We start from the raw sequence: 14,231 nt of genomic DNA, 5'->3' as shown, positions 1-14,231 counted from the left end.
GAAAGAAATAAGCTGGTAAAGGAGAATAAGAGAAATAGAATGGTATTTACCATCATTGTCTTGGCAAGATCCTCGGACTAGAAAATATGATTTAAGACGTCCAAAGAATGTGATCAAATGATACAAAAGCTAGCAGAACTAGATGCCAGACACATTGACCCGAAAAGAAAAGAATGACTAAGTCATACCAGCTTAGCACCACAAATTTGATGTCCTAAGAGACACAATCAAGTTGCTACAGTGTCTATACAAGATAGACCAATAAGTTCCAAAAGATAAGAAACCTCGAAAAGAAATGAAAGGTGCATAGAATGATACAAATCTGAGGTCAAAGGAAACCAGTCCAGATAGAGAGATAAGGCTGGCCAGCTAAACATCTAAGGTACCAAACCATGTAGTTTGGGACGCCAAACTGCAAGGTAGTAAAGGCCCTGAATAATAAGATCTCAAATCTATTAGATCATGTTTGGAACACTATGAAACTACATAAGAGTGTTAACACCAATGATGTATTTACATATAAGAGAGCTCATAAAAGAAAGTAGCACTTGAGTTTAAAGATATAAAGCGAGGATCATGAACCCACGTAAGAGTACTCATAAAGAATAAAGATCAGATTAAAAGAAAATGTGAGGTTTAAAGAGTTTAAAGAAGAGATGGGCGTATTGGCCAAATATATAGAAACGCCATCTGATGATATAGACCAGTGGATAAATGGGTCTTGTGAGGGAAAGAAAATCGTGAGATGTGGAACGTGACCAAGTAGTCAAGAGGTCGTTCACATTACTACTTACAACATTCAAAGAATGGCTTGTTACACAAGGATACTCATAGAGACCAAAGGAACAGATTATAAGGAAATATGCTCCTATGTGGTGGATGCTACTACACAAACTCGAAATTGATGAGGTCTGGAAATAAAAGAAATAATGATGTAGTAAGCAGTATATTGATCACTGGATAAAGAAAATAAATGTACGAGAAAGATGAGAAAAAAAGTTCTCAAAGAACAGCATTGTTCCTAAGTTGTTCATGGACTGAAGTAAAAGTAGCTGCATTAAATATGATAAGACTAAGTAAAACTTAGTGAAGGAATTCGATAAAGAACAATCCAAATCAGTCCATATATTCTTATAAAATAAATCTCTTGTGTTTATAATAAATCAACACTGCAAGTAGGTCATGAGATGCCATCAAAGAAAGTGTGGACTGCAATATTTTTCAAGTAATAAGATTATAGTATGGGACTGCAATGTAAGCACAAGCCATTATGTTTATATCAGTGGATAAAAGGAAACCATAATGGTCCAAGAGAGTGACCAGAAGTATGTCTGGTCGAGGTCAAATGGATATGGCATTGCTGAAGGCAAGAAAGATCGATAACCATGTATAAAGGTCTTTGAGTGTATTTGACTACAGATCCATAGTTTGATGATATTATAAAACTCATTGCAGCAATGATTATTAATGATATGACCTTAGACACTCATGGGGTATGGACGAGTATAGACAAGGTCTATAACTCAACATGGATCGACCAATGAAGAAAGATCGGCTATAATGGATAAGCCATTAGCACATACGGGTGATGTATGTCCGAATGGACGAAGGCATGTCCGTGAGAAGCCAAGTGATTCGTATGTGTTTGGGTCGATGACTCAATATATATTAAAGTGTCCACGGTATGGCAAAGCCATGTGACTAGAGGATCCGTGGGACATGAGAGGACTTGCGAGTAAAGTTTGATCGCAGATTAGAGGTCCATCCGAGTACTGGTCGAGTGCCATCCGTCCGACCAGGAAATAGAGTGGTCAGCTGCAAAGATGCACGTCTTGGCCATGTCTTAATGAAGTTCCAGAAGATATGAGAGTTACAAGATAACTCAAGTTACAATTCGGCAAGAGCTATTCCTACATCAACGTTCAAGAAGTTCAAAGGACTACAAGTTCAATAATATGATATGTCAGCCGACTTCTTCACCATGTCTACACCAACCACACGTCCATGAAATTTATCTATCAGTTTGGGACGTGCCAATTAAAGGACCAGTTCAAGACTTGGCGCCCATGAAGCTAAACTATAAAATTGTCCATGCGCCAACTTGAAGAACATACACGGGGTAACAAGTCAGGGGGAGTTCATGTGTTGTACTTTTTTTCCTTATCCATGGTTTTGTTCCACTGGGTTTTCCTGGAAAGGTTTTAATGAGGCAACATTAAGCATGTTACAAGCCCTGAACCGGATGTGTCGATCAAGGGAGAGTGTTATAAATCAAGTGGTGATCGACCCATATCAGGCCCAAACAGTCCGGCCCATCAGCTATCCATCCGGCCCATCAGCTATCCATCCGGCCCATTCGCTAATGACTTAGGCGAATGAGAGTTTACATTTATCTATACTTGATGTTTATCATTTTTCATATGTATTTATGATAAGTACTATTTCATATTCCTATTAGGAATAAGATTTCGTTTTCTCTTATGACGGTCTAAATAAGACGGTCTAATACTTGTATAAATATAGACATCTGCTCATGAGTAATAATAAGCTTACACAACATCTCTTTTATAACATAACGACATATATCGTACGTAATAAATTTCATAACCTTTATGTAACATTATATTTCTTTCCAATCCAGAGGTTGCGATGGTGGTGGTTAGCTGATAAGTTTTTAACATTTCGACCAGAAAAAACTAGCTAAGTCATCGCTAGTCTTAGTTATCTTGATTGGTGTCGACGTACTTTTGTCATGCAGGAGCTACACCATTGGCTTCAACATGATTTGCATCATTTAATGCGCAGAATTGATTTTTTTGTCGGCAATATTAGTTGATAATTGCCCAAATGCGCAGAATAGATCTTCTCCTGTCGTAATAATATTTATTATAATAATAGTAGAAAAATTACAGTTTTTTTTTTGAACTGAAGAAAAATTACAGTTCATACAGCAGTTTTAATTTACTAGGGAATGGAGAAAATGTCAGAAACAGAAATAATAAAAAGCAAAAGTAGCAACTTATCCTGACTTTCATGAAGCTTCTCGCAACACTTTCTAAAAATAACAAAATAATATTGTCGTCTTTTAAACATTTATATAAAGATATGTGCAGGTTTATCATTTTAGGATCCCTCCACGAATTACTTCGCAGATTCCTCTCCTGCCTTTCCTGTATACCCAAGAGATCATTAGAGCACCCATTAAACATCATAAACTGTATGAGTTTCTCAATATATACTAAATATTAGTACCATGGTGTATAATACAAACAAAACCGGTTATAAAAAAACCGAGTGAAACATTGGTTTTAAACCCCAAAATTTTCGAAGAAAACTACATAGAAATAGGGTTCTAAAATTTTTTGTAGACACCTAAATTTGTAAAGAAAAATTTTAGTTGAAATCTTTAATAAAATGCCTATAGCTATTTAAATCTCAAGGCCGGCACTGAATATAAATATGTCCGTAATTTAATAACTTATAAATGTTATAAACTATATGATGGATGTCCATAACCGGCCTGATCTATAACCGGTCCAATACCAAGAGAGAAAGAGGCGGCCCAACCCTAGAGAGAGAGAGAGGCAGCCGCATGAAGAGGAAAGAAAGGCGGTTTAGGCTTTAGAAAAAATGAAACCATATGATGACTTACCAAGATGATGAAAATGACTTCAATCATGACAAGGACGACCTTATGGATTATGAAAATTCAGATTGTCTAAAAGACTGAAGATTGATTTCGACATTTGTAATCTAAATTTATGTGTTCTTTGTTTTGGTGTTTTTCATTTCTATGTTTTCATTTCTATGTTTTCATTTCTTCGAACTTGTTTTATTGAAACATAATCAAAGGAATGAATGATTTTATTAAAAAACGCCAATATGAGTTTATAAATTGCGGGTATGGTACACATTAATTAAGGTCTATGACCAGATATGTATAAGGGCAAGCATTTAGATGCTTTATATTCACCCAGAGAAACCCATTGAGATTATAAAATATAGAGATATAAGAATTGTTTCCACAATGAAACAATGGGCAAAAGGAAACAAAAGTTCCTTCAAAGTTATGAAAATCGCCCAAGGCCATATTAAGTCCTAAAGACTATACATGCATTCCCTATTGATCTAGACTATGCCAAGATCAGTATGATAGAGGCAAAAGTCATGGTAACCAGAATGGTTCACCCACGAAATTATACACTTTATGGCATGACCGGATTGGCCATCCTGGTCCAAAACGTGATGCGAAATTGATATTGGAAAAGGCACAAAGAGTTATCCCATAGAATCTCACGTGTGTAGCATGAACACAAGGGAAGCTCATTAGGCCATAATGTCCCAAAGCACTTAAAGATTATAGTATGTCCATGAGGGGGCAGTGAGGACAAATCTGCACATGTCGATACTATATATAGCTTGGCTGAATCCTTTTATAAATCTGTATTGGCCATTACCCATAGGTCCAAACTCTCAGTCCAAGGCTTGGGGACACACGAATTTACATGCACCTTAACTAATAAGCATCAGAACATTTAATTGAACATAGATATTCTCATCTCAAATTTATTACGGGTCATGAGCCAGACATATATCATCTTGAGATATTTGGATAAGCCACCACAAATATATGTGCCGTCTAAGATGGATCCTTAGAAGATGATGAGGATGGGGATATATGTTGGATATGAATCTCCCACAAATAATGAAGTACCTTGAGCCAAATATGGGTGATCTATTTAGTGGCCAAGAACACGGATTGCAAGTTTAATGAATCCGACTATCCAACATTAGGGGGAGAAAATAACAAGCTGGTAAGAGAAACAGAAAGGCATCGACCATCATTGTCTTGGCAAGATCCTCGGACTAAAGAATGTGAAATAGACGTCCAAAGATTATACATTTACAAAGCTAGCTAATCAAATGCCAGGCACATTTGCTGACCCGAAAAATGACTAAGTCATATATAAACCAGCTTGTAAAGCACCAACGAAATTTATGTCCAAGAGAGACACAGTCAAGTTGCTACAGAGTCTATACAAGATAGACCAATAGGTTCCAAAAGATAAGAATCCTCGGAAACAAAAAAAAGGTGCAAAAGAATGATAATCAAAACCCAAATCCGAGGTTACTAAGGAAACCATCCCAGACATGGAGATAAGGCCGCCTGGCTCTAAGGTACATGTACCAAACAATGTAGCTTGGGACGCCAAGTTGCAAAGTATTAAAGGTCCTGATAATAATGAATCTCAATAGATTATATCATGTCTGAAACATAATGGAACCAATAAAGAATGTTGACATAAGATGATTTATTTGCATACAAGGTAGCACTTGAATTTATGAATATAAGCGAAGATCATGAACCCACGTTAGTATAAGAGTGCACACTCGTAGAACAAATTGGATTGAATGAAAACGTGGGGTTAAATTGTTTAAAGAAGAAATACGTATTTGACCATATGATTAAAACGCCATATGATGTTAAAACCAGTGGATATAAATGGGTCTTGTGAGGAATAGATATCGTGAGATATAAAGTTGATGTTGCACAAGGATTCTCACAAAGACCAGAAATAGATTATGAGGAGACATACTCCCATGTGGTGGATGCAACTACTTTTAGATTTCTCATAAGCCTGACTATATAAGAGAGAGAAAGTAGACTTGCAGCAAATTGATGTAGTGGATGCATATTTATATGATCCACTGGAGAATGAAAGTACTAGAGGGTATTAAGCTGAAAGTACAACAAGTTCTCGAGAACAATATTGATAATCATCAAAGTATATGATCTGAATATCCTAGGAACCTCTGGGTACAATTTCCCAAACAATTGAATATCTCAAGAAAGAGTTTGAGATGAAAGATCATGGAAAACAAAGTTTTGTTTGGGACTACATCTTGAGTACATTAACAATGAAATCCTTGTGCATCAAATAGTATATACAGAAAAGGGTACTCAAAGGATTTAATGTGGACCAGTCTCATCCATTATCTAGTACATGGGCGTGAGATCACTTGTTTTGGACACTGATCCATCCAGTCCAAAGGTGGACGATAAAGAAGTCCATTTAGTCCTGAGATGGACGATGCAGAAGTCTTGTTTTAGACACTGATCTGTTTGGTCCACAAGAAGGACATGGTCGTGAATATCCCTGACTTGGACACAGATCCTTTGGTCCCAAGAAGGACAAGAAATATGTCTTTGGTCCGGTAAAGTCCATTACCCAAGTACCATTGGCGCCTTGATGTAATAGACAAGCCATACTAGGCCGGACATGTGTTCTTGCCGAGAATTTCCTATATGTTTAGCTCATGTTCGACCATAAGGCACTAAAGACATACATATCCCTAACCTTAAGTACTATTGGCGCCTTGCCTTGATATTGAGACCATTAGTCATTGGTATCCATGAAGCTCAACCATCAGGTTGGGATGCGCCAACTTGAAGGACATATACAGAGATTGGAATACGTAGACTGAAAGATTTTCAGTGATGTTCAGAACAGGGGGAGTAATGCGTGTTGTACTATTTTTCCTTAACCATGGTTTTTTCCCACTGGGTTTTCCTGGTAAGGTTTTAATGAGGCAACATCAAAAGCGTATTACGAACTCTGTATGGTTATGACATCCAAGGAGGAGTGTTATAAACCATATGATGAATGCCCATAACCGGCCCAATACCAAGAGAGAGAGAGAGAGAGATGGCCCAACCCTAGAGAGAGAGAGAGGCGGCCGCATGAAGAGGAGGGAAACGCGGCTTAGGCTGTAGAAAAAAGGAAACCTTATTTCTTTTTCCTTGTATTTGTACACTTTCCATATTTATTTATTTCTTTTTATCTCTTTGTAACTCTCATATATAAGGGCACCTTATGATTGAGTAATAATACACACAACTTTTTTTTTTTTTACAACAAAAGACTATAACGAAACTAAGTAGATTCCTGATCCAAGAGCCACCTTGGAGGAATCGAATCAACATAAACCATAGCAGCAGACTGATTTCTAGCACCTCGTGCCAGCTTGTCCGCCAATGTATTTTGTGCCCTCGGAATATGCTGAATAGTGAAGGGATGAAAAAATTCCTTACATCGTAGAAACTCCTCCATGTGTGTAGTGAACGCTGGCCATTCTGTTGGTGTAGACACCATCTTCACCAGTTGAGAGCAGTCAGTTGCAAACACCACTTCTGAGATTCGTAGGGTCTTCATGCACTCCATCGCCCATATCAAAGCTTCACATTCTGCATGTAAAGGTGATAGACTTTTGCGAATAGACATGGCACCCATCATAGTATCAGTAGATCCACCTGCTTCATAAAACCATCCTTGTCCTGTGCACAAATCTTGTGCCCTCCAAGCTCCATCGATATAACATCTACTTTTATCACCTATGATAAGATGATCCACATTTTGTAATGATCCTGTATTTGGAGGATCTTTGGTTTGTGATTCTGCCCACATAACACTTTCAATTTGTGCGGTCCAGAGTAGATCGAAAGGATCCCATGTTTGATTTTTGAAAATTTTTCCATTCCTATTTTTCCAAATAAACCATAGAATCCAGGGAAAATATCCCAATTCTGGTTCTTTTGGTAATCGCCAAAACAGATAGTCCATGTTTGTAAAAATAGATGAGGTCGGGAAAATTCCTGGAGAAGACGGTACATTAGATAGTGCCCAAATTTGAAGTGCGAAAGGACATTCAAATAACACATGATTAATGGATTCTTCCTCAGCCCCACACATCTGACATTGCGTATCACATTTAATTCCACGTGAGTGGAGATTCTTATATACCGGTAAGCAACCAGAAATTATTTGCCAGACAAAATGTTTCAATTTTGGTGAACACTGTAATTTCCAAGAATGTGCCAGTAAAGGTTTAGTATTTGGCCCCATGTCCAAATTAGTTTGTCCCATATCATGATATAATTTCTCAGTACGATATCCAGATTTAACTGTATATCTACCGTGATCCGTAAAATGCCAGCCATAAGTATCCGCGTTAGGGTTTCGACTAATTGCTAGACTCAATATGGTACTCACATCGTCCTGATGAACATATGCGTTGAGTAAATCCAGATTCCAAGACAGAGTTACTGGATTAATAACCTTAAGTAATGGATTCAAAAATTGATTCGAAAATTTTAGGGTTGCTGACCTCGGGCGAGAAGCGGGGATCCAAGGATCATTCCAGAATGAAATGCTTGAACCTGTTCCCACTCTTTTGATTAGCCCTTTATTAACCAGAAGTCTAGCGGATGTAATACTTCTCCATCCATAAGAGGGAGAGTATGATCTGATGGGATCCAAAAGATCTGATTTCCGATAATAGCGTCCTTTGAAGACTCATGCAAACAGCGAATCCGGATACACACAACTTATAGATTCCTAAACTTTAAGTTCATAACAATAAATGAGTTTTGTTTTACATTGTATTGAGCGATATTAATTGATTATTTATATATTGGGTGAATTGCATGTTGGGTTCTCATTTATGACAGATTTTTTGAAACTTTATGACTGCATGTTGGATATCAATTACTCAATAAGCATCAACTCATAGAATGGTGATTGTTCAATATCGTAACCTAGGATAAAACATACGCATTGCGCATGGTGAGTTTATTTGTATATATTATCGATAATTTTTTTTATATATTTGATCATTTTATTTATACATATAAAATATTTTTTGTTGTTATTATATAATTTCTTTCCGATGGACCGGATCAATTTTTATTAAAAATTGTGGAACTAAACTATAATTAATATATCATGGGTTGATCGGATTTGACATTAAACAAATTATGACACAAAAATCTTATATTTTTCCACCGAACACATTCTTGAAAAAAATGGACAGTATTGTTTCCACAGTTAAATTATTTTGACATTTATCTTCCATATGGTTTTCAAAGGTTTCAGATCAAACATCGAATTGATACATGTCATTTTAATGCTTTTAGTCGTATGCTTAAAGAAAATTTACATTTTTGTAATTTAAAATTGTTTAAAAAATTTCAAAATATAACATATAAGAAAAAATATAACATATAAGAAAAATATAATATATAAGGTTTTCTCATTTTTGTAATTTAAAGTCGTTTTAAAGTTTTTAAAATATAACATATAAGATTTTCTCATTTTTGTAATAAAGTCATTTTTAAAAATTTAAAATATAACATATAAGAAAAAATCTATTTTTTATATTATATGGTTAATGTGATTGTTTAATTTTTTTAATAATATAAAATTTTTTATATTATATGGTTAATGAAGAAGGATGTAAAACGATTAGAAGAAGAAAATGTAAAATAAAAAGAGGGAGATAGAGAGAATGAACATTAAGGGCTGTTATGAACTATATGAAGTAGAAGTGACGAAGATGCGTGCGATGGTGTGTTGGAAAGGCAAAGCTAGCACATGCTCCATATTGTTCACAGCTTGAGCTTCTCACTTGCGTCAGGGATAAGTATCCTATGTACCTTATTACTTTCACTGAGAATGTACCCTTCACTTCTCAGCCGTTGGATCCCAACTAATCGCAACATATTATAGCAAACCACCAAAACAAAACAAATAAACCTAATTCGAAGAGGAAGGGATTGTAATCAAATAATGGTCTATCAAGGGAGATCCTGAATATAGACAAAAGAAACATAGGCATATGATTCCCATAATTCAAGAAAATAATTTACAAAAACATAAAAATCTCAAAGTTGTAAATCTCAGGGCGGGAATGATGTCATAACTTTTTGTTAAAAAATCAGAAAGTTTAGATTCTTTAACTCATTGTTCTCAAACCGAGTTTGAATTTAGATCAAAGAAAAATAGCGTAATCACCATTCTTGTTAGTATTATCCCTTATATTTCTTACACGTATTTACCATACTTTTATTATTGCTGCTAAAAGTTTAACCATACAAGTTCATGAACAACGTGGATATTAACTACTAAGAATATAGTATACATTAGGGCAAACCTCACTACCCTTACAACCATTTGATTATTTTCATACACTATAATAACAATATCTAGAACCTCTTAAGATCTAATGTCATTTAGGAAATTTTTTTATCAAAAGAGAACTAACAAAATTTCAATACTATATATTTAAAATGTTTACTTGACATACATGGACTGCAAAAACAAAATAATGACTGAAAAGAAATATCATCACGCAAAACCTTAAAGGTACTATCGATGTCGTGTCCTCTTCATTTACATCAAATAGTTCCCACAGTTTCACACCAATTTAACTATTTTCACAGTTTTTCTCTCTCACACTCTCTCTTACCTACGCATAATACTATATTAGTACCATTACTCATCTCTCTTTCACCACCAAACACCTCTGCATAGCTCTACTGTCTGTCTCTCTCTCTCACTCCGAAAAATGTTAGGCAACCATTACTCAAGAGACATCCACCACAACACTCTCTCCCTGCACTCTCATCAAAACGACACCGCATCACATAAAGAGTCCTTGTTCGAGAAATCACTCACACCAAGCGACGTGGGAAAGCTAAACCGTTTAGTCATACCAAAACAACACGCCGAGAAATACTTGCCTCTCAACAATGGAGGCGGTGAGCTGACGTCTGAGACGACGGAGAAAGGGATGCTTCTTAGCTTCGAGGACGAGTCAGGCAAGTCTTGGAAGTTCAGATACTCGTATTGGAACAGCAGTCAAAGCTACGTTTTGACCAAAGGATGGAGCAAGTACGTCAAAGACAAGCACCTAGACGCCGGGGACGTTGTTTTCTTCCAACGTCACCGTTTTGATTTCCACAGACTCTTCATTGGCTGGCGGAGACGCGGCGAGGCTTCTTCTCTTTCGGCCGTGTCTCAAGAGGCTAGAGTTAACACGACGGTGTACTGGAGCGGCTTGACTACACCTTATCGTCAAGTACAAGCGTCAACTAGTTCTTATCCTAACATTCACCAAGAGTATTCACAATATGGTAAAACTCTTTATTTTCTATCTCATTTTTTCTTTCTTTTTCTTTCTGTCTTATCTATATGTGAGATTAATACCCTTTTGTTTGTTTTTAAAGATATTTTTTCCTAGATTATGTCTTTTCGCAAAAAAATTATGTTCATAATGTTTATCTATAGCATATATACTATTAATTTTTGCACGGTGTTTTAGAATGATATGCAGATTCACATGTTATTCTACAAGAACAATCATCTTAAAAGACAAAAAAAAAATTTGATGTTAGAAGACAAAATATTAGTTTGTTATAAATATCTATCTCTTTGTTATCTCGTCATGTATGTCTCTTTTTAATTCTTGACAAGAAAATAATTTTCGCCAAGTTGTGCTTGTATCTAATCGCATCATTATCCCTGAAACCGCAAATGGGTTTCTTAAATTTTTTTTTTTTTTTTACTTTTTCGAATTAAAAAAAAAAAATGAACCAATCGTGAGCCGCCACGTGTTGGTGGAACTTGCGAACAGTGTAAGAAACCTTTAAGAACCGACTACTATTTAGTAGTTTTTGTAACCGGTTTCTTAAAAAAAAGTGGGTCCTACGCGGGACCCACAGGCTAAGAAACCCTCTAATATACACGGATAAAAATGCTCTTACGCGCGTGAGGAGAACCATGCAATCCTCTTAGACTAACGTGCTCATTATTTCTTCCTTTTAATTATTTTATAAAAGGACATAAGTTAGGTTCATCCCCTTTGAATTCAATTCCACCTTTTATGACCTATCAAAGTGACACATAGATTATTAATTAAAAAATATTAAATTAAACAAAAAATAGCTATAAAAACTAAAAACACTAATTTTAACGACACTAACGCTTCCAGCTAAACTCTAAACCCTAAATCTTAAATTCTAAACCCTACACCATAAATTCTAAACCCAAAACCAAACCCTTAAACTCAAACCCTAAACCCTAAAACCTAATTCTAGACCCTAAACCCAAATTATATACCCTAAACCCAAAAACTAGACTATAAACCTAAACTTTAAACCCTAAACCCAAGTCTCATACCCTAAACCCAAACCGTAAACTTTAAACTCTAATCCTAGATACTAAACCCTAATCCTAGACCCTAAACCCAAATTATATACCTTAAACCCAAAAAATAGACTATAAACCTAAACTCTATACCGTAAACCCAAGTCTTAGACTCTAAACCCAAACCGTAAACCTTAACCCAAACCCTATAGCATCTAAGTTTGGGGTTTAAATGTAGGGTTTACCATTTGGGTTTTAGGTCTAGGATTTGTGTTTAGGGTATAGGTTTTGGGTTTAGGATTTACGGTTTAGGATTAGGATTTACCGTTTGGACTTATAGTTAATGTTTTGGGTTTAGGATATATAATTTGGATTTAAGGTTTACGGTTTGGGTTTAGGGTCTAAGACTTGGGTTTAGGGTATAGAGTTTAGGTTTATAGTCTAGTTTTTGGGTTCAGGGTATATAATTTGGGTTTAGGGTCTAGGATTAGAGTTTAGGGTATAGGGTTTGAGTTTAGGGGTTTGAGTTTGGGTTTAGAATTTAGAGTATAGGATTTAGAATTTAAGATTTAGGGTTTAGCTGGAAGCGTTAACGTCGTTAAAATTAGCGTTTTTATTTTTTGTAACTATTTTTTATTTAATTTAATATTTTTAATTAATAATCTATGTGTCATTTTGATTGTTCATAAAGTGTAGGGTTAATTTAAAGGTTGACTCTAAAGGGTGAATGTAAGTTCTGTCCTTTATAAAAATATATGCAACTAAAAGACATGCACGTGTCGTGATGGTGGGAAATTGTAGGAGCGGTCGCTGAGACACCGACGGTGGTTGCAGGGAGCTCGAGGACGGTGAGGCTATTCGGAGTTAACCTCGAATGTCACGGTGACGTCGTTGAGACACCACCGTGTTCTGACGGCTACAACGGCCAGCACATTTACTATTAGTCAACTCCTCATCTCATGGTAATAACTTTGACATTCTTGTCCTATTCAATTTGCCTACGTTAGTATAAGCAAGTATATGCTACTATTTGATTGAATATGATGCAAATTGGATTGTTTAAAGCATTATACAGACGTCGTGGCTGTTTCTCGAGATGAGACATATGAAATTAGTATTTTTTATAATAGACCTGAAGAGCATTTTAATCAATAATATAAAAGAAGGAATCAGGGAGAATAATGCTACACTCGACTGTAATCGCACATGGCCAATTTGTTGACTACTTGTAGCCTAGCTCGATTTTGATAGCCTATACATTTCTCTTTTTAGAAGTCAAGTTTAATCAATTAATCTTATATATATGCCTCAACTATCTAATTTAGTTTTACCATTCTTATTTGTTTGGCACCATCATGGTTTTGTACAAGTCAAAGACTGATGCTAGAATTGTCGTTTCGATATATATAACTTATTTGTTACTTAGACACCAAAACTGACAAATGTTTTTTCCATTTTTTCCAGAATTTAGAACTTGGTAAAGTTATTAAAAATATTTTCAACATGGTAATATTATGTAAGTGGTAACTTGTAGTACTATAACATTATATATTAACTTAATATTTCATCCATCAAAGTTTCAGTAAATATTATAATTTTTGAATGTAACACACTTTGAACCGAATGATGAATTTATACTGTTTAAATAGCTCATACAAAATGGAAAATCAAAAGTATATTATATGAATATTCTCAACATCATTCTCTTGCGTGTTGGTTTCCTGGAACAGAATATCTCATTTGCTGAGGAAACAATGGAGCAGGTTGGAGATGGACGCGGTTGATGATATCCAAAGAGAAGTGACAACTTTTTAGATCTTGACGTTAGGTTTTGGGCCCCTACTTGGCGCAATTATTGTCATAGAGAAAACACCACAAAAGGAGGAGAATTAATACAAGTGTGACTTCCTTATGTTGTTATAACTATTAGTATCTACTATTCAACTAATTTGAAACAAAGAATAAAAAGAGGAGCTTTTTCATACAACTGAGGCATAGAGCAAAAAATGTTAACAAGTGTTTATTAGTTGATGCCTAAGAATCCGAGATAAATTCAATGAAGCTTGCAAAAAGTCATTTATGTGCATGTATATTGAATCGATGATGAATAAAGCTGGTTTTGGGAAATGCTGAGGTTCATGGGATGAGATTACAAGAAGAAAAGAGTGTGGGCCTAACAAATGATTAAAGCAGAGGGCATAGCATGTGAGTAAAATGTAATGTTGTGTTACAACTTACATCGCCTTT

The 14,231-nt window shown here is 35.5% G+C and overlaps 1 protein-coding gene across 1 annotated transcript; it reads left to right on the top strand.

The window, feature by feature from the left end:
• Positions 1–10,102: 10,102 nt before the first annotated feature.
• Positions 10,103–13,971, top strand: LOC106349353 (B3 domain-containing protein At3g11580). The gene is made up of 3 exons (XM_013789307.3): positions 10,103–10,972; positions 12,786–12,946; positions 13,715–13,971. The coding sequence occupies exons 1-2, from the start codon at positions 10,405–10,407 to the stop codon at positions 12,926–12,928; spliced, it is 711 nt and encodes a 236-aa protein (XP_013644761.1). The 5' UTR covers positions 10,103–10,404; the 3' UTR covers positions 12,929–12,946; positions 13,715–13,971.
• The last annotated feature ends 260 nt before the right edge of the window (positions 13,972–14,231 follow it).

Source organism: Brassica napus, chromosome C3, assembly GCF_020379485.1.
Source record: "Brassica napus cultivar Da-Ae chromosome C3, Da-Ae, whole genome shotgun sequence".
Taxonomy (NCBI): Eukaryota; Viridiplantae; Streptophyta; class Magnoliopsida; order Brassicales; family Brassicaceae; genus Brassica; species Brassica napus.
Note: the sequence above shows the minus strand (reverse complement) of the source record. Positions and strands in the feature narration are given on the sequence as shown.

Bases quoted from the DNA above. Each gene is read 5' to 3' on its own strand.
- LOC106349353 (XM_013789307.3), top strand. From the start codon at position 10,405: ATGTTAGGCAACCATTACTCAAGAGACATCCACCACAACACTCTCTCC. The intron at 10,973-12,785 runs GTAAAACTCTTT...GGGAAATTGTAG, and splicing joins CCAAGAGTATTCACAATATG to GAGCGGTCGCTGAGACACCG.